We start from the raw sequence: 22173 nt of genomic DNA, 5'->3' as shown, positions 1-22173 counted from the left end.
TCAATCATAATCTCCATGTTCAAAATCCAGAACAGAACCCTCAAACTTCATGCGTGTGACTTGGTCTAATCTTTCCTTCATCTCTTCAGTGATGCTGTTTTCCCAATCCCCAACAATGCCATGCCTGAAATAAAACTTATAGGGCATGCCTAGCCAAGGGTCAACTCCATTTTGGTTCACCTCCAGGTTTTTAAGCCTTTCCAGGCTGCATCTCCACAAGACCTTGTCGACCTCTTCCTCCTTGGCAAAAGGCCTTCCAAGGAAAGAAGCCAGCTTCTTCACTTGCCCCATTGGATCCTTCTTCAGGTCTTCATATCTCAAGAAAAGTACCTTCTCAGGCCTCCTTAAACTCTCTTTCCAATAACTCAATACATGATCATGGAATGGCCCAGAGGCATGAACACCTCTACAAAAGCTCTCAAAAGCTTCATTCATTTTCCATGGACCTTTTCCCATAGCAGTAGCCCAAGAGTTCGTAAAGTGCCACAATGAAACAACCGTGTCCTTTGGGTCTCGAGTAATATACACAATCTTGCAAGCAGAGTTCTTAACAGATTCTGGTTACAAAGGATAAGGGACATGGCTTCGAAATAGTCTAGGAGAAGGCATAGACGTGGGATCAGGGTTGGGATTTGCCATGAAACGCTGCAATTCCAGAGATGGCATGAGATCATTAGGATGATGTTTGAGCAAAGGATAGTCAATATCATCATTCGTACGACCTTTGGGGTTCATGATGGTTGGGATGATAGCCTTGAGCCATGTGGTGCCTGTCTTCATGGAAGAAGTCAGAAACACATCATCGTCGCTTGCTTGGAAGTTTGATCTTGCAGCCATGACAGGAGAAAGGAAAGAACTTCCAAACCAGAATCCTTCCCAGTTGTAAAGATCAAACCCCACCATGTTTCTTTAGGGAGTTCACCGAGCAAAGTAGGAGATGCATTTGGAAAGCTAGACTCCATGATGGATTAGATATGAGAACACTACATAAAATACGGTATTTAACAGCACTTTGCTTGCTTCAAAGAAAGAAGCCGATCTCAAGCAATATAAAGAGAAGAAAGGGACTGGTAAGCATGAGAGTAATAGAGCAAAACATTCCGTAGCTCTCAAGTTGTTTCCTTCCTTATCTCTCAAAATATTCGGTATGTTGACAATATATAGGCTCAACATTTAATGAATAATTAAGCATATATAATATACCAACAAAAAGTTTATTATATTACTAACATTTTTTGTATAATATAAAATTTAATAAACATTTTTAATGAAAAGCTATGTGCTTCCATTAACCCCAACTCTACATCCATTTTTGCTCATTTGATAGAAGATTAACATAGTTCTTGAAAGATGATCGGTTAGGAACCCAATCACTTGACGTAATTGAGGAACACTATCAATCTTTTTTTCTTAAATGTGATTGACTACTTAATTAAAATTATAATTTTACCTTTCAAAAAAATTATAATTATAATTTCTACTCCTATTAAAAAAAACTAATTAATAATGTGATACCCATTTTTATCTTAACGAATTGTCTTTGTCTTAACATTTTAATTCTCTCTCTCATATTTCTTTTTATTATCAAATGAATGAAAACCTTTGATATTTGAAATTTTCTTCACTTTTTCAAAATGTCTGGTAAAATTAGTAGATTTTTCTCAGTTACTTTCAAGAAAATTGTCACTTATAATTTTCTTGAAATTCCATCCTCCAGAGATTTTCACCTATTTGCATTTTTTTTGTGTCTTTCATTTTTTATACTTTTTTATTTTGTGTAATTTCATACCAATTAAATTTTTTATTCTTCTTCTTATTTCTATTTTTTCTAAAAAATTTCACATTATTTTTATCCTATATATATTTTTTCTTTTTAATCCAAAATTTGCTATATTTGTTTTTAAAAGAAAGTAAATGAAAGTCTTTGATAGTGAAAAATTTTTGGAATTCTCTAACACTTGTAGTAGATTTTTAAAAATTTTCTCATCTAAGAATTGACAATTTTCTTGAAATTGCACCATTGGCTAGATCTTCACTTGCGTGCATAATTTAAATGAAAGATATATAATGCAAACAATTATCATTAGATACGCAATTGACAATTTTTCATAATTTTATTTATTATATATTTATTTTGTTTGTACATTTTTTGTATAATTATATAAAAATAATATTCTTTGTAAAAATAATTTTTTGGATTCCTTCCAACATTTTTGGTGAGGTGTCAACTTTATTTTCACTTATCAAAATTTAGAAAAATTGCCACTTGCAATTTTCCCAAAATTTATTTCTTTTTCTAAATAATTACTATTTTAAATATGAAACTTTGATTACTTATAAATTTAATTATCATGTGTATATTTTTTTAATTTCTATATATATATATATATATTTAAAAATTTTCTAAATTAAATTTACATATAAAATAAAATAATGAAAAAACTTAAATAAGCCATAAAACTTGGGTAAGAGAATGTGCCTCCAATGGGTTTAGCCGATATGTGTCCAAAATGGTCTAGGCTTTGTCTAGCCAATTTGATTTGGGTCGGGTTGAATCTGCACACTTCTTTTTCTTATCCTTTCATTTTTTTGTTCTCACCAAACAAGCCTTTTACACTTTGGGCTTGCCTTTCTTTCTCCTTAATTGCTGGACTCAAGCCGGCACTGCCCCCTCTCCCATCGTATCTTGTTAAGAGGTTCTGAACCACCAAAACCCTCCATGCCCAATTCTGTTATCCTTCTCAAGCTTGCACATCGTAGACTGAATTAAATACTGTCTGCACAATTTTACTAACATTCACAATATTTTGTTCATCATTCTAAAATATCCTGCATTCCAACAACAGAAGAATATCAACAAGAAAACCAAAACAATTTTGTCTTGATATTTCATCTCAAATTAGTTATGAAGATAACTTATGAACTTTACAAGTTCAAATCAATCATTTATAGTAACAAGAGCTTAAGTTTTTGAGAGTGAAGTGATTTAGATCCGTAAAGTTATGAGATCAATGAAATTTGAATTCAATTATTACAATTGTTATCAAAGTATGTGTCTAGAAGTAGATTATAATGCTGAATTTCCCTCCTCAAATTATAGAAAGTTCATTGAATTACAAATTACAACAACTGAGAAATTACAGTTACTCCTATAGTTATATATAATAATGTTCTGTTTTCCCCCTTCAGGGAGTAGATAGAATTTGATCATGAAAAACTTAAATAGCTCGACCAAGGATTATTGAGAAGATAAATGCTTATTCAAGGGGAAAATTAGCTCTTTCACAAGACGAGTAACCTTGGGTAGTTTACTGCAGGTAAACTTCCAGAACATCTTATGCTCATTGATGCCACTACATTCTTTGGACAAGTACATATAGAAAATGACATCCTACAGTTTGAGAAACTAAAATAGAATAGATAGGTTCAACCATAATCTCAATGTGCAAAATCCAGACCAGAACCCTCAAACTTCATGCGTGTGACTTGGTCTAATTTTTCTTTCATCTCTTCAGTGATATTGTTTTCCCAATCCCCAACAATGCCACGCCTGAAATGAAACTTATAGTTAATGCCTAGCCAAGGGTCAACTCCATTTTGGTTCACCTCCAGGTTTTTAAGCCTTTCCAGGCTGCATCTCCACAAGACCTTGTCTACCTCTTCCTCATTGGCAAAAGGCCTTCCAAGGAAAGAAGCCAGCTTCTTCACTAGCACCTTTGGATCCTTCTTCAGGTCTTCAAATCTCAAGACAAGTATCTTCACAGGCCTCCTTAAACTCTATTTCCAATAACTCAATACATGATCATGGAATGGCCCAAATGCATGAACCCCTCTACAAAAGCTCTCAAAAGCTTCATTCATTGTCCACGGACCTTTTCCCATAGCATTAGCCCAGCAGTTCTTAAAGTGCCACAATGAAACAAACCTGTCCTTTGGGTCTCTAGTAATATACACAATCTTGCAAGCAGAGTTCTTAACAGATCCTGGTAACAAAGGATAAGGGACGTGGCTTCAAAATAGCCTTGGAGAAGGCATAGATGTGAAGTCAGGGTTGGGATTTTCCTTGAAAAGCTGCATTTCCAGAGATGGCATGAGATCATTGGGATGATGTTTGAGCAAAGGATCATCAATATCATCATCCGTACGACCCTTGGGGTTCATGATGGTTGGGATGATGGCCTTGAGCCCTGTGGTGCCTGTCTTCGTGGAAGAAGTCAGAAACACATCATCGTCGCTTGCTTGGAAGTTTGATCTTGCAGCCATGACAGGAGAAAGGCGAGAACTTGCAAACCAGAATCCTTCCCAGTTGTATAGATCAGAACCCCACCATGTTTCTTTAGGGAGTTCACCGAGCAAAGTAGAAGATATATTTGGAAAGCTAGAATCCATGATGGATTAGATATGGGAACAGTGCACCAAATACCGTATTTGACAGCACTTTGCTTGCGGGGAAGAAATAGGCCGATCTCAGACAATAAAGAGAAGAAAGGGTGGGAGGTAAATGCTACGTAATGGAGGAAAAAGGAGTGGCTAGCTATTAAAGAAATAATATAGTGTTGTGCACTAATGGTGACCGGTGATCGTGAAAGTAAGGGAACCAAAAAAAATATGGGTAGCCGCCGATATGTCTCTTTGATTAGGTCATATGTATTCTATTATTGTTTTCATCATTCGAAAACGACAAGACGGTAACCATCCTAAGATTAATTTTAATTTTATGACAGGACCAACAATGCAGAGATTGTGTCTATCAAACAAGCTCTTCACCTATTCATTGCATCACCCTTGGCAGCTACTGCTAAACTCATTATGGACTCTGATTCTAAGATTGCCATCTCTTGGGTTTGTAATGCTGATCAAAGACCATGGGATAAATGTGCCATTTTCAACCAGATTGACTTGTCAATGTATCCATAGTCCATACCTTGCGTGAAGGGAACTCATTCGCTGATGCATTAGCAAAACATGGCATTGATATGGAATCTATGTTCTCAGTTTGGTGGTAACAAGATGCTCTATATGTTCATTGCTTCAGCCACATGTTATTTTGCAGGATGTTATCATGTTAGTACCTTTGAACAACCATCAAGTTTAATCATGTAATCATGGATGGTTGATAGACCAATCTTGATGTATACTACATCTTACATCTTAATCAATGAAATCCAACTTGGCTGAGCATAAAAAAAAAAATCATAGAACCGAATTGATAGAAAGACTTGAATAAGAGAGATTCATACTAGTTACATATGAAGAGATCACTGCCAAAAGGGAAGCCAGGCCCTGCCGGCATCGGAGGACTTCTTAGGGACCACCTTGGATTTATCAGGGGTACCTTCTCCAACCATATAGGCACTGAAGATTCCAACCTTGCAGAATTCAAAGCCATCCATGAAGGACTTAAATTCTTCCTTACTTCCCCATGGGCCAGTTCCCACAATCTCGTCATCGAAAGAGACTCCTCTAATGGTATCAGCTGGGTCAAGGATCACAAAAAAGTGCCATGGAGAATGAAAAATCTGTCTACTGCCATCGAAGTTTATCTGCACAAATATACAAGGATTTCCTTTAACCATGTCAAGAGGGAAGCAAACACAATAGCAGACGGATTATCCAAGGCCGGAGTAATTAGGAATTCAAACTTCAAAGCAAATTTTGAAATTCACAACAGGGAACAGCCTCACTGAACTCCAGAATGCCCTCTGCTAATGGTCTTTTTAGCATCCCATCACGTTGATTCATTTGACTTACTAGGTCTTTTGACAACTTGTTTTTTGATTTAAGGCTCTGTTGTGTTTTTGTTATTTGTCCACTTGTTTTTGCTAAAGTACCATTTTTTGTCTCTGTAACATGGCTCCCTCGTTTTCATGCAAGCCTCCAAAGGCTCTGCTCTTTGTAAGCTGGTCTCCTTGAGACTCTTTCAGCAACTAAATTCTTGCCTATCAAAAAAAAAAAACATATGAAGAGATCAAACAAATAAAAGTGTGCATTTCACCTTCATTTATCAGATATGAAGTATATTTACATGATCATAAGACTTCATTCCCATTTGGATTGAATCTTATTAGTGTGCCTAAAGTCACACCTCAGCACCAAAGTTCCATCCATTCTTCTCAAATTAAAGCTCTCCACCAACATGTAACAGGCAAATCTCCTCCACCCACATTCACTTCCAATTTCTTCTTGTTTTTCAACCCTCACTTCACTTTCTTCTCCTTTAAACCAACCTCCCTCCTCTTGTAACCATCTCATTTTCTCCATAATTGCCAAACTCAAACCAACACTGCCCCTTCCCGCATCGTTTCTTGTTAGAGTTCTGAACCACCAAACCCCTCCATGGCTAATTCTGTTATCCTTCTCAGCTTGCATACCATAGACTGAAGTAAATTCTCTTTTCACAAGTTTATTGATATTCACAATATTTTCTTCGTCGTTCTCATTGTCACATGAATGAATCTGTTGCCACCATTGCTCAAGTGTCATCTTGTAGAACAATGATTTCTTCATTTGTAGCCTTAGTCTACACTCCTCCCTCACAAATATAAAGGGACAGTACCATTGTCCAACAACAACAGAAGGTGACTTCTTGTTATACATAGGGAAATTGAAACTTGGAAGGCGTGTTCTGAGAGATGAATCAAGGCCTAGAGCCTCATTTAGTTGCAATCTATATGACCTCGAGATGCGAAGTTCCCACCCATTTTTTCTTAAAAATTTTGGAGGAATAGAATCAGTAGCAGTGGATTTAGCAAAAAAACTATGCCTGTGGTGGCGATGGATTTTGAACTGTTGATAAACATTTCTGTGATCAAAAGGTTTTGGTTTTGCATCACTTATAACATCACTGAAGAAGCAACATAGTTTGGTGTCTATCTCCCTTGAACTTGAACATGCTAGCCTGCAAATTTACAACATAAATAGAACTATATATCAATTAGAAGCCAAATATGGTTTCTACTTACTATATACATGCAATCAAGCAAACATATCAATGCAAATTTATGTGGCTCAAACTTGAACTTAAACTGAAGTTAAGGTACATAAAAACTTGCACATTTTGTTCCAAGCTGAATACCAAGTTTAGGTGAAATTTTCTTTAAGTAGTACAAAACATAGATTTCATGTCCTCAATTACATTCCCTACTAAGGCAATCTATTTCCCTGGCCTTTTGTATAGTTATTTAGGTGAACTTTTGAAGGAGATTCTGGGTTGTTATTCTCATGATCAGAGAGTGATAGCCATGAATTTTTCTTTTTACTTCCAGAGGTGAGGCTTTTTACTTCTCTCTGGTTTCAATATATCATTAAATTTCAAAAAGAAATTGCATTCCCTACTAAGGCAATCTAGCTTCAAGTACACATTTCCTGAATGATCCAGAATTTATCTATAAGGTTACTTGTAATTTAAAGTTCAAAAATGTGGTTTGGATTGTTGATTAGTATAGCTCTATAAGAAAGGGGAGCATACCCTTTGTATCTGCCTCTGGCTCGAATAACATAGTATCGATTGGAAGATAGAGGCTGATCAAGAACTGGAATAAACCAGACCCTAGTGACCATAGTCTCTTCAACCTCTGATGCATGAACAACATTCAACATCTTGTCTTGAGGAAAAGGTAGCTTTTCAACACCCTTCCTCTTACATGCCCCAAAACAAAAGGTGTCTTGCTCTTGTGCTTCTTCATCTGTAATCACCAGATAACCTGAATAAGGACCTTCTGCAGGTGGCTCTGCTTCAAGAGCACTAGAAGCCTTCCTGTATAGAGAAAGAGGCCTTGTTACATACATCGGTACACTTAACACTGCCTCCCCCTAGTTCTGAGGGGGCCTGAGGGCCTGAGGGGGTCTTTTTTTATGATTGTTTCCTTATACATTAAGCTATAAAAGTTGGTTTGCAATAGAAAACTGAATTATTTGATTGATCTACACAAACAAGGACTCAGCACATGGGCCTTAATCTTCATGATTTTTTTTTTTTTAGTGGAAGCAAATGAAAAGCAGCAAGAAAGGTTGACAAATGGTGACCCCAACTTTAAATAATTAAGCATAGATAAACTAGAGGGTTCCACGAGAAGGCAAAACAACTTACGCTTTAAACTTGCTTTCTTATCCACTCTTTTTTGTGTTGCACTTGCTTTTTGCTGATGTATTACGCATATGCAGCTTACTGATTGGAAAACAAATACAGACCTAAAAAAAGAATAGCCAATGCCAAAGCACATTTTATCTAGAAATGCCCACAAAAAAAAAGGAAAAGCAATGCTTGCTTTGTTATGTCTTCTTTTATCATGCTTGTTTACTTCCAAACTTTACCTACAAAAAAGAGACATGAGAAGAATCGGGAAACTATAAAGGATTTACAGTTTTGGAACTAGATGATGCCAATGTTTACGTCGTGGGATATTTGGATCAGGCAACGACGAGAAGCCAAAAATTTCACCCATGATGCAAAATCAGAACAAACTAGTTCATTATTTTGTTCAAGACTGTTAAGTTAATAGACAGGTCAGTGGATAGTAGCACTCTGCTTCAATAGACAGTAACAAAGATAGGAGCATGCTTTGCTCAGTACAGCATAGGATAAGAATTAGTTGTGAGGGCAAAGAAAATTGTCTCATGAGTCATGACTAGCTGCTATCTGTAAGAATGTTGAATGGTTTTATTACAAAGCAGTCTCCATGCCCATCTGCGTACCAGGTTTCCTCCTTTAGCCAGTGTCTTGCACTGACTTCAGGCACGAGCCTCAGGCTGGTGGGTGTAAGTGGCACCCCTGGATGAATCCTTTAAGCTCCTCCGTGTGAAAAATAGAAGTTCCACTTCGAGAGCATTTTTCCTCGGAAAATCTTGGTGAATTTTTTCCTCTAGGGGAGACGACACAACCTAAGAGGAGAAAAAGATGTAGACTTATTTAGGAAAAGATTAAAGAGAAGGGGCAAAAGAGCAACCAGAGACAGTTGAAGGGCCTATAAGTGTAACAAGCAGCTGACATGTCATCCACATATTGTACTAACATGGCTCTTGCCATGGGCTTTCTATTACTTTTCACAGAGTCAATTGGCTCTGAAACAATAATCCACATGATTCAGCTGTGATGTGCAACAATAAATTGAATGCTGACACCCTGAAATACAATCCTTTATTTTGTTTACTAGAGAGGACAATCACTATCGTTTACTGGCACTGGCAGCAGGTGAGTTAGCCTCCACTCGAGCACATGACTCAGATTATGAAAAGGGTGATGCAAGTATAAATATCAATTTCCATGATATCAGAACTCAGAAGAAGCATGGAAATTTGTTGATGATTCGAGGGCATATTGTCATGGTTACTTTTTCAGATCTGAAACACATTATTTAGAAACTCAGAGGCTATCCAGGAAAGATCTCTAACATCTGACCATGAAAGTTACGCATTTAATTTGAGAAATCTTTTAATAATTTCCATCATCTGTCCACCTGGAAACCGCCCAAGACATCCCCTCGCTGCTGCAATCTCATTCAACTCAAAAACTGAATCACCACAAAAGCCTTGAACTTGCTTGCATCTTCTCCCTTTTTCTAAACCAATGTCTTCATTTAGGTCTTCACCTGCCTTAACAGTTGGAAGAGGAAATGGATCAAGGGAAGTCTCCAAAACAATAGACTCCCCACCTATTGCACCCACATAATCTTTCAACCGGCACATTGTAAAAGGAACTGGTTCAAAGCTGTGGTCTCCATATTCAACAGGTGTAGAGTGGTCACCAGTGACACAAACAAAATACTGGAAATTCCCAGTTGATTCTGCCTGCCACAGGAGCTTAGCCAGCTGTCCTATAGCTTGATCTACAGCTTCCAATCCTTTTACTTTGAAAACACTCGCCTTATCGTGACCTGCATCATCTATCGCCTGCAATTTTTGGAATATCAATGAAATTGCATTACTTAAATGACATGGAGAACCTTGTACATAGGTTTTCAGAACCACCATAACCATCAGACCTTGTTAACAATAAAATAAGCCAAATATAAAGACAAAGGGAAAGAAATAAATCAGTATTCATGATAAAATATTCAGAAAGTCAAATGATTTTCATCAGTTGTCATACCCAGATACCCTGCCACTTTGAAATGAGAAGGTTTTTTCTTTTTTCTTTTTTTTCCAGGCAACATTGCAGAAAAGGTCCTCACTTCCATGAACAATAAATCAGGACCAAGTTTAACTTAGATCATCCCAGGTATCTCCCAACCAAGATTGTATATTACAGTGGGATCAAACCTCAAAGGATGCAAACTCAAGGAAAGAAAATAGGGAAATTGAAGAAAATAGTGTATACGGTCCAGGAGACAGCTAAATACGGGAATCACTAATAAAGGCAAAAAAATAAAGACTGATTCATAAGGTTATCACCTTAATGTGGAGAAACCCAAAATCATAGCCATATGATCTACCAGGCTTGTGCTCATCCTCCCCTGGTACAAAAACACTAGGGCAAGATTGTAAAGGAGCAGAAAGTGCCTTAGCTATGGCGGTTGCTTTTGAAGTCAGAAGTGTACGATAGTCCCCAGTTGCGCCAGGAGCTTCTAGGATATCAATATGAAGTGATAGGCCCAATCCAGCAATAATTTTGGTGGGAGCCACCATGCAAGGCCACAAGCCATGTTTCTTTTCAAATGGAGGAACCTATAATGCATAATCGAAGAGATATTTCAATAGAGCCATTTATTGGTATCTTATTATAGAAAGAAAGAAGTACAACAACTAGCAAAATGCAAACAATTTTTCTGCGTAAGTGTTTTCCTCCACATTCCAAGATTTAAGGACAACACACCTCAATTCGAATACCACAGCCTCTCAAAAGGACTACGTTAGCAATGTTCTTCCCTTCTGCTAACCTTTTTGCATTCAAAGGGTGAGAAACAAGAATCCTTGATATCTCCTTGGATAACTCATTAACAACTGCAGCTGTGTGTCTTGCTTCATCTGTATCATCTAAAGCCTTGGCTTCCAGAAGTAAGTGGTTGTCCTTCAATGGGTCAGTTCCTGATATATTTCCGCTCAGTCTTGGTCCTTTAACAACAACTCCACATCGGTGTTCTGTTGCATACCTGTAAGAGATGAGTAAATGACTTAGCATTAAATTTTTTACAACAGAAACGTAAAGCTTCAATCCTTAACAGAGTTCACAGAGAAATCAAACCTTTCTTGTAACCATCTAGCCTAACCAGTATAAAAATTTCTTCTATGACATTTTCAAGGTTCAAAATTGCAATCAAAGGAAAGTCAAAAACCAAAATGGCCATATAAAATTAAAAACACTGTTAAGTAAGCTCAGGTATGCTATTTCCTGCAGAACCATCTGCAGGAATATGACTACGTTAACTGACAATTACAGCAATTAAAAAACATCTGTACCTGACTCTTACTTCGTACTCAGGAAAAGATGGGAGCTTCATTCTATCCAGGGCAGCACAAAGGATAGGTCCCTCTTCTTCAAAATGCCTGTCAGCTCTCCTACTCGTAACTATGCCAGTTTTCTCATCCAAGGTTGCAAAATTTGACTGGAGACAGATAATTGTAATGGGTAATCATGTATAAAAAGTACCATCAAGGTGTTCTGAAGAAGATATATAGAACTATAACATATTAACCGGTTGGCAACAAAGAATAAGGAAAATCTTTAAGAAAATCATCCCTTTCATGTAAGTGATTAAGTTAGAAAATCATATGTGGAAAGGAGAAAGGGACTCAGTTTAATAGTTCTAAGGGGCAATGGAGATGAAAGAAGATGTAAAGTTTGCAAGTTAAAAATTGTATAGAATTATCTCAGGCAACGAAAGTTATTAATATTAAATCAGAAAATAAAACAAAAGCTCCTAACCAAAGTTTCTTCATTCATATAAAAAATGATATCCACATTAAACTTAAAGCAAGTATGTTTAAATTCTTGAACCATAATTCAATAATCAGTATTTTGGATAGTATCAAGTTATTTACCAACATGAGATATACTTAATAATGGTTGAATACAGAAATAGTATGAGCAAATAATATGCCAAGAAGTGCGGGTAAGAAACAAAGGGAAAAAGAAAAAGTAGAGCCAAAACAGGTTACACACCTTGAATGCAATATCTCCAGGTGACATTGCCAACCCAGCACCCATGGACTCAAATGCACCACGTCCTCGGTAATATACTCTTGGGTCATATCCCAAAAGAGAAAGGTGAGCCGTGTCACTCCCACAACCCAAACCTACTTCCACTGGGTCCATGAGGCCATTAACTCCAGCTGATGCTATGGCATCCATGTTTGGAATATTGGCTGCCTGCAGAGGAGTCTTATACCCAAACCTTGGTATTGACACATCGCCCAATCCGTCAATCAGCACAAATGCCACTCTTTTCTTCGGCTGCTGGGGACTGCCCATACTTCTGTATGTCTACCTTTATGCCTTATTCTGTTTACAGGCAGTGGGAAATGAACAAAAAAGAACTTGATAAATAGCCTACTTCAGTATGGTGAGTCAAGGAGTTTAAATTCAGCAAAGCAGCCTGTTCCTACAGGAAGGAAAGATGCTCCAAAGCTTCAAGAGAATCTAAAAGAATTGTTATTTTATGCATACCAAACACCTGACAAATATAAAGTAACTGGCTTGATCAAAGTGATATCAGTTTGTCATTGTTTTTGAAGTTAGAAATTATCTTGGATTTCAGTTAGAAATTATCAAAGTGATTCCAAACAAAGAATTGTTTTTGAAGTTATCTAACATTGTGGCATAAATTTCAGTTAGAAAAAAAAATAGAAATTGAAAAGTGTGGCATTTCAATCTACTTAATAAAAATCCAAGCAAACATTTTGAACTCAAATTGTAGTCTACTGCACATAAGCATTAAAATTTAATTCCCTATCTTGAAAGGTAAAAACTGGCATAGATTTTGCTTGAATAGTGACATATAGACAGTGAATTCACAAAATTGAAGCCAAAATACAAAATGGGCATCCCTCCTGTTATAAGCCAAGGTCAAGTAAATTTCAGAACAAAGCTAAGAAGACATACAAAAAACAACAACAACCACCCATTAAAAAGTGAATTAAAACAAAACCCAATAAGCAGAAAAATAAAAAGATAGAGAATTTATTATTACCTGAGTAAAATAAACTTCAGTGGTGATTAGCGGGACCTTTCTTGAGCTGAAAAAAATGATTAGAAGAAGAAGAACAGGAAAGGAGATACGGGTTTATCTCGAAAGGAATCGCTTAAAGCTAATTTTGCTTTGTTCTATTCATCACTGAAAGGGTAATGGAGGACCAGAATTCTATGCAAAAAGATGGGTTCTTTTTTCTTTTTCTTTTTTTTTTAAATTATTTCTGAGAGAATCTCGTATTTTCTTTTGAAGGTGGCAGAAAAGAAAGCAGATATTACGTGTAGGCTAGCTCTTCCGTACGTTCACGTGGTTTAAGGTTTTCTGTTTTTCCTATCTCAAAAATCTCTCCAAACTTCAAATAATATTTCTAAAAAAAATAAAAAAGTTTAAATTGTTATGAAATAAATTTTGAAAAAACAACTGTAAAAAAAATATAAAAAATATTTAAAAAAATATTTAAAATAAGTAAGAAAATCTTATTTAAGTGTGTATTTACAGAAGATCTTATTTAAGTATGTATTTACAAAATAAAGTGAGAGAGCTATTTATAGGCTAACAACTCTTGAATCATAATTTTAATTTAATTTTATTTAAGAGTTCAAATTATATTACATTTTTTATATTTATTTATTGATCTATTGGACTTAATCTGCACATAACATAATGTAGTTCATAATACTAATAAATTAAGATTTGTTTTCATAATTATTACTTTTTACAAGATAAGACAGGCTTTCTAGTAGAGTATTCCTATTTTTAGATATTTTAACTCAAATTATATTATTTAATATGATATTTATATTTTATAAATATTTGATTTTACTATTTGAATTTTTATTCCAATATCTTTGACACTGCTCATTAAATATCCCATTAAATATATAATTGAACTAAATTTAATTGAATTTTTATGTATATTATAATAAAAATTAAACAAATAAATTAAAATTAATTCATAAATAATAAATAAAAATTTAAAATCATATTTAAAATAATTAAAAAATTTTTAACAAGTATTATATTAATTATAAGAAATTTATAAAAAAATATAAGTAAAATTTAATATTAAAAATCATTATTTGTAATTAAGTTTGGGTAACGGGTATTTTAAGTCACTATTGAAACTAAAAGTGAGCAAAATTAGATTGGATCAATGACCTGATTGAACTGAATGCAATTTGACTAAAACGTTTCAGTTTGATTAGTCCACTAAATCTATTGGTCAAAAGCATTTGATTTAATTAGTTTATTTAGTCAATTCTTGATTTTAAAATTTTTAAGTTGAATCGATCAAAAATTTTAATTAATATTTTATCTTATATATAAAATATATAAAACTCTTACATGTTATTTTAATAGTTTATGTGAAAAGACATAATTATGTAAGTGAAATGAATTTATAAATTTTGTAAAAGACAAAAATGATAAAATTTTGATTCTTTTGATCTAAAATCCCATCAGCTGCTTACCCATAATTGAAACTCCACTTGATCTCAGGACAAATTGTAATTTTATTATCCAAATTCAATTATAAAATATCTTAAATTTTTTTAATTGAGTCTAAAACTCTACAATTGACATAAATTAATTGCAATATATTAATATTTTTATTTTTAACCATCTACAATTGACATAAATTAAGATGTAATATATATTAGTATTAAAACTCTAATTCAATACGTGGAACACACTTTTAGGTATTGGCAAATTGCTCGGCCCATAAATACATCTACTACTCACCTAATTGGCTAATCCTTATTATGAAAGATAATAAATTAGAAATTAATTAAAGAGTTTTAATTTGGTATAATCAAAGATTTTTCCTTAATATAAATTAGAGGTGTCCACATACCAAGCTTGATTATAATTTGTTAGACTCAACTGGACTCAATCTAGTATAATCAAAAGATAGCATTAAGATAATTAATCATAAACTTGATAATTTTAGACACGACACGAGAAGACACGGGTTAAATAGATTTTGAGTTTAATCTTAACATGTTTGGTGTATAATAGTGTCTGACACGTTAAGACACGAAAATTTTAGTGTCTTAACGTGTCAGACACGATAAATATGTTTACTTAATCGTATTATCGTATTTAAAAGTATATACATGACACGTTTATTAACTTATTAAAAATTAATAGTTAAAGATTATTTTAACCTCATATAAATAATTTTAAATAATTATTTTAATAATTTTTTTAATTTTATAAAGGTAATAATGTAATTATTACGATTGAAAATTATGAATGATTTTTGATATTATTAGTATTTGAAGGTTAGATGTTAATGATGTATTTTATCATATTATATGATAATGAATTTAACATATGTTATTTATATTAAATTTTATTATATTTGATGTTATTATTATTTTTATTTTGTTATAATTATTTTTATAATTATAGATTTTAAATTTAAATTTTAAATTATATTTAATTATAAATATTTTTATTTAATCATGTTAATCGTGTCATTAATCATGTCGTGTCATATATTGACACATTTAATAAATGTGTTAATCGTGTCGTGTTACATGTTTATTAAACGTACATGTGTATGTATTTTAAATTTAAAATATGAATATTAAACGTATCGTATTCATATTTAATCTTAACGTATTTCATATTTAATCGTATTTGATACGTTTACGACACGAAAACATAAATTATCAGATTTAATTCATCGACATGTATTGAATTATCTATACTATTAATATATATAAAATAATCCTTTTAAAACTTTTTAACTTAAAAAAAAAAAAAATTGAGAGTGAAAATCTCAAAGCGGGCATGTGACCAATTTGGACATTGGTCAGGTGTAAAGAACATTTGGGGAAACATGAATGTCATTTGGGCAGCGACCTTGTTCCCTGTCCAATGTGTTGTTCCCACCCGGACGAAACCCAACTCACAATTTTTTTTTTCTCCCTGGAAAAATAAAATTTCTATAGCCCTATTAGCCACACGTTTCTCTTCCATCAACGTGGAAGCAAAGCAAATCTAGGTGCGCAGTACGCACCCCAAACATTCCCCAGCGCCAAACTTAGCAAAAAAATCTAGCTTCCTTTTCTCTTACTCTGTCCAAGGCTTGAACTTTGCTTGCATTTAGCTAAAATAAATAACGGGCTTTTATTGTTTTTCTTCTCTTCTTCACTTTGCTACTGCTATATTCTTTAGATCCTATTTGCAGTTTGAAATTATTGTAAAAGCCTTTTTTTTTTGTTGGGTTTCTTTCTTTCTATCAAACCCATCAAATTGAAAACCCTAATTTCATTTTCTGTTTCTTGAATGTTTTAATGATCTGTTTCGATTTGAAAGTTTAATTTTTCTCATGAATCTTTGAATTTCCTATTCAAATATTTGAAAACTACAAACGCTCTTAAAAACCCAGCATTTCTTTAAGCTTCAAACTTAAAAGTTTCACCCTTTTTTTTTCTTTGTTTGTGAAAAAGAAAATATTGAACGATTTAAGCTTTTGGGTAAGTTTCTAGTCCATCAATTAGCCCCTCTAAAGAACTCGGTTTTAGTTTTTCTTATGAATTTTTAGATTCGCTGCTTCAATGTCAGTAGAAAGGTCATTTGAGGCCTGGGAAGAGGTCCAGCGCCATGGCCAGGACCTCGCCGACCGGCTAGCTCAAGGTTTCTCTGGCTTAATCCAATCCCATATGACCCCACCTTCGTTTCCATGGCCAAACCCTCCAAAATCCAAGCTTTTCGACCTTGAGTTCCCATCCCAAACCTTTGTCAACAAGGATTTTGGCCTTCCCATTGATAACTCAGCCATTTTTGACATCGGTGATATCGGGAACAGGATTGGCCAAGCCGGGGCGGATTTCGGGGCCTGCTTAAATGGGTTGGTGAATCAGTTCTTTAGGAGTTTACCGGTCCCGTTTCGTGCTGAGGAGAGTGCGGTAGTGTCGGTTAGAAGTGATATGAGTGTGAAAGCGCAGAAGGCTGAGGTTGGTGGTAATGATATGGAGGGTTTGGTAGGATTTTCTGATCAGTTGAAGGATTTTGGGTTCGTGGAAAATGAGGGTGGTTCGGAGGGAGTGGGGGACGATGAGATTTCAGGGTTTAATTTGAAGTCTGCTGGACTACTTGGAAGACCACAGGTAAACGAACCAAAAAAAAAAAAAAAGAGAATCTTTGAGGATAGTTAGGCGGTTGAATTTATGAAGTTGGTTTCTGTTAAATTCTTGAGTAGTTAATGTTGTATGTTTGTAATTGTTTTATTAATCATGGCCAATACCATTATACAAGGAGCGACTTCACTCGCAGAGTAGTAAATTGTCTTAAGTGACAGGTTCAATAATTGGAAATGGGAAGGGAATTGTCTATGGTACATAATAGATGCATCAGCTAACGTGTGCTTGGGCATTTTTCTTTGCAATCAAAAGGTTTATAAGTGAGTAGTTAGTATTATTTCCCTGCTGATTATGAGGATAATATGCATCTACTTTCAGTTGTGCACACACCTTCATTAATCATTTCTAAGACAAGTAGGAACAGCTAGCGATGTGGAATGTGGTCATCTACCCTTAGTTCCATTTCAAGTTCTAAGCTAATATTAAAGGCTCTCTATAAAGGCATCTATTTGGCCTAATGTTAGCTACTACAAGTAATGACTATATTATGTTTCTTTTTCCCCTTCGTATGAATAGAAATGACAGGATAATAGCAGGTTAGTTGTTTGATCATTTTGTTTTTCTTTTGAATTCAATGTGAATCTTATTTGTGGCTTGAATTGGTTGACTGCCTATCTCTTCGTATTGCTAATGACTATAACTTTTTCATATATATATATTAATTAATTTGTTTTCCCAATGGTCAATTTTTGGTTGTATGCAGGGGATCATAAATATCACCTCAACATATGAGAGTAGAACAAGAGATTTAGAAAACTCTTTGGTTGCAAGGGGAGATCTATGGAGAGTAGAGGCATCAAATGCCAATTCCACATCTGCGAGTGACAACTCTTTATTTCTTGTCCAGCTTGGACCAGTGCTCTTTGTACGAGACACGACACTTCTTTTACCAGTTCATCTATCAAAGCAACATTTGCTTTGGTATGGTTATGATAGGAAGGTATGATAATAATATGAGGGAATAATTGGTGCTAGCTGTAAAATTTTCTATATAGGAAATAGGAGTACCCAACGAATTGTATTTTTGTTTAATGAAACTTAATTCTGCAAAGCCTTATGGAGCAAACTGTAGCAAGTTGTGCTTAAAGTTGTTATCTATTAAGTTTATTTGAATTATTTTCCAGTGATACATCTTTTGGTCTTCTATTTAGAATTTCTATTGAATCAAGAAAATATAGGAATGAACTTATTTCAACTATCTCCTTTTTCCCCTTATCTTGTTTGTCTGCAATAAGGCTTCCTCAGCATGTCATCTGGCCTCTGCTGTAGTTCATTTTTGGTCTGAGTTCTAGTAAAATTCATGAGATAGCGAACATATTTCATTGTGACTGTATGTACTCTCTCCAGATTATCCTTTAATTTCTGTGTCACCAAGTTTGGATGTTTATTCTGCTCAGTTAGTTTGCTGTTTTTTCTTCATGTTACTAAATTTTAAGCCCAAGCGGTAGCTGCTGAAGTTCCACTGATGTTGGGATAGTTCTTGCAAATAAACATATTGTTGTTTGTGGTGTGAAGGTGCAAGAATGACTTGTGTCTTTTCTAGTGTAGAATCCTCTGAAAGACTGCCATCTTTAGCTTTTACAAAATGCTATAAGTAAGGCTTTTTTAGGATTGTAATAGAAGTCAATAGTTTCCATCTAGAACATAAAGATACTGAGAGAAGTTGAGATAAAAATCCAAAAAAATCTGGAATTGTGGGCTCTATTTTGATGTGGCTCTATTTTGATGTGGGACTGATGTAGGACCTTACTTAAGTTTGAATATAAATTTTAAAGTTCTAGTTTAAGTTCCATTATGATGAAATGCTGTTAGTATTGTTTTGTTTTCCCTTTTTTTCCTCTCCCAGTTTTAAGTGTATTTCTTGCCCAATAGACACACTCAATAATATTACATGGTAGTGCATATATTGAAACTGGAAAGCAAATAATATTGCTTGAGCATTATGTTTTGGTCTTTCTCAAATTGTTATCTTTTCTTCTTTGTTCTTATCTTATGATATATTATTTCATTGCAGAATGGAATGCATTCTCTTTGTCCAGCAGTATGGTCAAAGCATAGAAGGTGGCTATTAATGTCAATGCTCTGTCTTAATCCTTTAGCCTGTGTAAGTTGGTAGCATTTGAATCCATTTATACAGTGTTTATGCTTCTGTTTCAACCATCTGAATTTCCAAAATATCTGTATTTTTCCCTCTAGTTTTATTGAACTTCATTGTTGATTTAAATTGCATTTGGTGTAAAGAATATTCTCTATGCAAATATTCATTCAGTTAGTTAGTAGTGGTCACCTTAGTGTAAATAGAACAATTGATTTTTTTCAGTGGTCTTGTTTTGAAGATGGGAATTTACCAACAATGGTGGAGCAACTTAATTTATCTATTTTACACTTTTTGCGCCCTAAAGACCAAAATTTTCATTGATCAAGTACTCAGTCTTATCATCTTCCTAAAAACAATCTTAATAGGAAGTAGTGGGCTGTGCTAAGTAGCTGTGATAAGCATGAGTCACTAGCTTTTGGTACTAAATGTTCAAGAAAGTTTTATCATCTCAGGGTATTTTCTTACATAACCACTCTCTTCTTTCTCATCCTTACTCCTTTCTTTTTTGCAGTCATTTGTAGATTTGCAATTTCCAAATGGACAATTCACGTATGTATCTGGTGAGGGGCTAACAACAAGTGCTTTCCTACCTCTTTGTGGGGGCCTTCTTCAGGCTCAGGGCCAATATCCGGGGGAAATGAGATATAGCTTCTCTTGCAAGGTCAGGTTCTGATCTCTGAACTGCCTACCAGCATGATAGGCAACAAAGAAATAGTTTTTTAGTTTTTGTTGAAACAACTTCAGCTTAAAGATTCACTGTTCTTTTTTGGGATGCCTTTTATGAGTGCTGAAATCTATTCTTTGGATATTTCATCAGAATAAGTGGGGAACACGTATCACACCAATTGTGCAATGGCCAGACAAATCATTTACGCTGGGTCTTTCACAAGCCTTCGCTTGGAAGCGATCTGGCCTTATGATGAGGCCATCCATTCAATTTAGGTGAGATTCTCCTTATTTGCATTGATGTGCCCAGGTTTAGAGTTTAAAATGAATGTCTCTTGCATGCACTTGTATTTCATGTTGAGGGATGTATTGTTATGTTTCATATACTGCCTTTTTGAAGTGCTTCATTAAGCCTTCTTATATCTTTGGAAATTGAGCTGAGTTCTCTTATGTCTATAGGAAATGTCATATATGGATAGACATGAATGTCTTCTCCTTAGGTTTTCAACATAACAACTTTTCAAGGTTCATGAGTTATATTTTAATTTGTTTTGTATTTGATCTTCATAATAATTACTATTAAAATACTTGAATTTCATGTTTCTTATTTGGGAGAAAACAAAATTAAGTGGAGGTAATTTCCTGAGTTGTTTGGAAAAAACTGAGTGATGTGAGATTTTGGGTTTCCTTTCCTTCAAATAGAAATTAGAAGGATCACACACCATAGCGAGAAATTGTTTGTTACTTTTTTGTACTGTATTGCTTCGGTATACAGTTTGTTCTTCCTGTATGTTTGTTTTTCTTTTTTCCCCTTTCTTTTCCTTGAATCACATTATGTATATGTTTCTTCCGGTTATTATGTGATAGTTATTTATCTATATTGTTTGTGCTTGTCATTTGTATCCTGCATGGTTTTCACTAGTTAGTTGCTACATTGTTGACAGCTTGTGCCCAACATTTGGTGGAAGCAATCCGGGGTTGCGGGCTGAAGTTATTCACTCGGTGAAGGAGGATCTCAATCTGATTTGTGGCTGTGCTTTTGTGGCACATCCTTCAGCATTTGCATCAATATCAGTAAGTTATATGGTCAAATCTTCTTTTAAAGCTCATTTCATCTGTTGAACTTGGTTGTTGGATTTGCAAAATTGTGAAAAGTGGATTCTGCTCACACCAGACTTAGATTTCTATTTCTGCAACATTTCAGCACTAGTCAGCTTTTAAAATTCTAGTCTAACATTTTCTGATTTTTCTTCTTGGTATTGGTGCTATTCCATTGTGCCTTTACTTTCTTTTTCCCATTTGGTTGCACTTACATCCTCCTTGACTTGGTTGCCCAAATTTTGGAAGGTTGTTGGCTCATGCTCATTTCTGTCTACAATCATGCAGTTTGGGCGGTCTAAGTGGAATGGAAATGTTGGGAACTCGGGAGTAGTAGTAAGAGTTGACACCCCTCTTTCAAATGTTGGCTGTCCATCCTTCTCCGTTCAGATAAACAACGTTATTGAATTTTAATTGTTTGGCATCCAAAGCCTGCGGTTGAAGTGTATATAGTCTCGTGCACATAAACAAACGATACCACATGTGAATATCTGGATACTACCTCTGTTAATTATAGTAATCTCTGATGCAAGTTTGGAGATTCATCTTCTTTTATTCTCTTCACTGAAAAAATTTTATATTTACTTTTTTTCTCCTGACTGTAGTTCTGAAAATTATCAGGTCAAATTTTGGTTTTCATGTTTTTTTTTCCCTTTTATTTTTTAGTTCTAAATGTACCATATACTCGTGTAATAATGATGTATGAAACAAAGTCAGGAAGTAATTTTGTTTATCAATGTAGTGAGTGCTTCCTGAGAAATACAATGAAAGTTTGTACTTCTACAAATCATTTTGCATTTGTGGTGAGTGTGATGTGTATGTGTGTCGAGTGCAAGCATTATGTGAAATCAGGACAAGCAGATATGTGTAGAAAGCAAGTGGTACCATAAATTTCTAGGGCTTTTACTTCTTAAAGTGATTGGCTGTTGCATTTGGATATATGGGGATGCCCAAGATAGGTGTATCTAATAATATTTTCCTAGAAAGGTGGATTGATAGGGTTTGATTTATTTGTAAATAAGGGTAGTTTTTAATC

The 22173-nt window shown here is 34.6% G+C and overlaps 3 protein-coding genes and 2 pseudogenes across 6 annotated transcripts; 1 reads left to right on the top strand and 4 right to left on the bottom strand.

Moving 5' to 3' along the window:
• On the bottom strand, nt 1-962 carry LOC18594263 (cytosolic sulfotransferase 5 pseudogene; annotated as a pseudogene).
• Nucleotides 963-3238: 2276 nt separating this feature from the next.
• Nucleotides 3239-4547, bottom strand: LOC18594262 (cytosolic sulfotransferase 12 pseudogene; annotated as a pseudogene).
• A 540-nt stretch (nt 4548-5087) lies between these two features.
• Nucleotides 5088-7926, bottom strand: LOC18594259 (DUF1262 family protein (DUF1262)). 4 transcript variants are annotated; one of them, XR_016027608.1, is made up of 4 exons: nt 7469-7926; nt 6026-6898; nt 5832-5939; nt 5088-5543 (listed from the first exon to the last, which is right to left on the bottom strand). XR_016027608.1 is itself a non-coding variant. In XM_018124017.2 (3 exons), exons 1-2 carry the CDS (start codon nt 7786-7788, stop codon nt 6040-6042), a joined length of 1179 nt encoding a protein of 392 aa, XP_017979506.2. In that variant the 5' UTR covers nt 7789-7926; the 3' UTR covers nt 5088-5939; nt 6026-6039. The 4 variants fall into 4 exon arrangements, 2 of the variants coding, with proteins under 2 accessions (XP_017979506.2, XP_007021827.3); XR_016027607.1 differs by having other exon boundaries at nt 5832-6898; XM_018124017.2 differs by having other exon boundaries at nt 5088-5939.
• Nucleotides 7927-9001: 1075 nt separating this feature from the next.
• LOC18594258 (uncharacterized) lies at nt 9002-13387 on the bottom strand. The gene is made up of 6 exons (XM_007021764.3): nt 13125-13387; nt 12098-12436; nt 11395-11540; nt 10811-11087; nt 10390-10662; nt 9002-9888 (listed from the first exon to the last, which is right to left on the bottom strand). The coding sequence occupies exons 2-6, from the start codon at nt 12404-12406 to the stop codon at nt 9406-9408; spliced, it is 1488 nt and encodes a 495-aa protein (XP_007021826.3). The 5' UTR covers nt 12407-12436; nt 13125-13387; the 3' UTR covers nt 9002-9405.
• Nucleotides 13388-16124: 2737 nt separating this feature from the next.
• On the top strand, nt 16125-21924 carry LOC18594257 (uncharacterized). The gene is made up of 7 exons (XM_007021763.3): nt 16125-17242; nt 17979-18215; nt 19290-19379; nt 19885-20034; nt 20191-20315; nt 20984-21113; nt 21426-21924. Exons 1-7 carry the CDS (start codon nt 16691-16693, stop codon nt 21549-21551), a joined length of 1410 nt encoding a protein of 469 aa, XP_007021825.1. The 5' UTR covers nt 16125-16690; the 3' UTR covers nt 21552-21924.
• The last annotated feature ends 249 nt before the right edge of the window (nt 21925-22173 follow it).

This window comes from Theobroma cacao, chromosome 7, assembly GCF_053813885.1.
Source record: "Theobroma cacao isolate CCN51 chromosome 7, ASM5381388v1, whole genome shotgun sequence".
Taxonomy (NCBI): Eukaryota; Viridiplantae; Streptophyta; class Magnoliopsida; order Malvales; family Malvaceae; genus Theobroma; species Theobroma cacao.
Note: the sequence above shows the minus strand (reverse complement) of the source record. Positions and strands in the feature narration are given on the sequence as shown.

What these genes read in the sequence shown, in the direction of transcription:
- LOC18594259 (XM_007021765.3), bottom strand. Translation starts at nt 7,788, where the DNA reads ATGTATGTAACAAGGCCTCTTTCTCTATACAGGAAGGCTTCTAGTGCT. An exon ending in GCCAGAGGCAGATACAAAGG is followed by an intron (nt 6,899 to 7,468) that starts GTATGCTCCCCT and finishes GTAAATTTGCAG; the next exon opens with GCTAGCATGTTCAAGTTCAA.
- LOC18594258 (XM_007021764.3), bottom strand. Translation starts at nt 12,406, where the DNA reads ATGGGCAGTCCCCAGCAGCCGAAGAAAAGAGTGGCATTTGTGCTGATT. An exon ending in CTGGAGATATTGCATTCAAG is followed by an intron (nt 11,541 to 12,097) that starts GTGTGTAACCTG and finishes ATCTGTCTCCAG; the next exon opens with TCAAATTTTGCAACCTTGGA. An exon ending in GAGTACGAAGTAAGAGTCAG is followed by an intron (nt 11,088 to 11,394) that starts GTACAGATGTTT and finishes CATCTCTTACAG; the next exon opens with GTATGCAACAGAACACCGAT.
- LOC18594257 (XM_007021763.3), top strand. Translation starts at nt 16,691, where the DNA reads ATGTCAGTAGAAAGGTCATTTGAGGCCTGGGAAGAGGTCCAGCGCCAT. An exon ending in GGTATGGTTATGATAGGAAG is followed by an intron (nt 18,216 to 19,289) that starts GTATGATAATAA and finishes ATTTCATTGCAG; the next exon opens with AATGGAATGCATTCTCTTTG. An exon ending in GATATAGCTTCTCTTGCAAG is followed by an intron (nt 20,035 to 20,190) that starts GTCAGGTTCTGA and finishes ATATTTCATCAG; the next exon opens with AATAAGTGGGGAACACGTAT.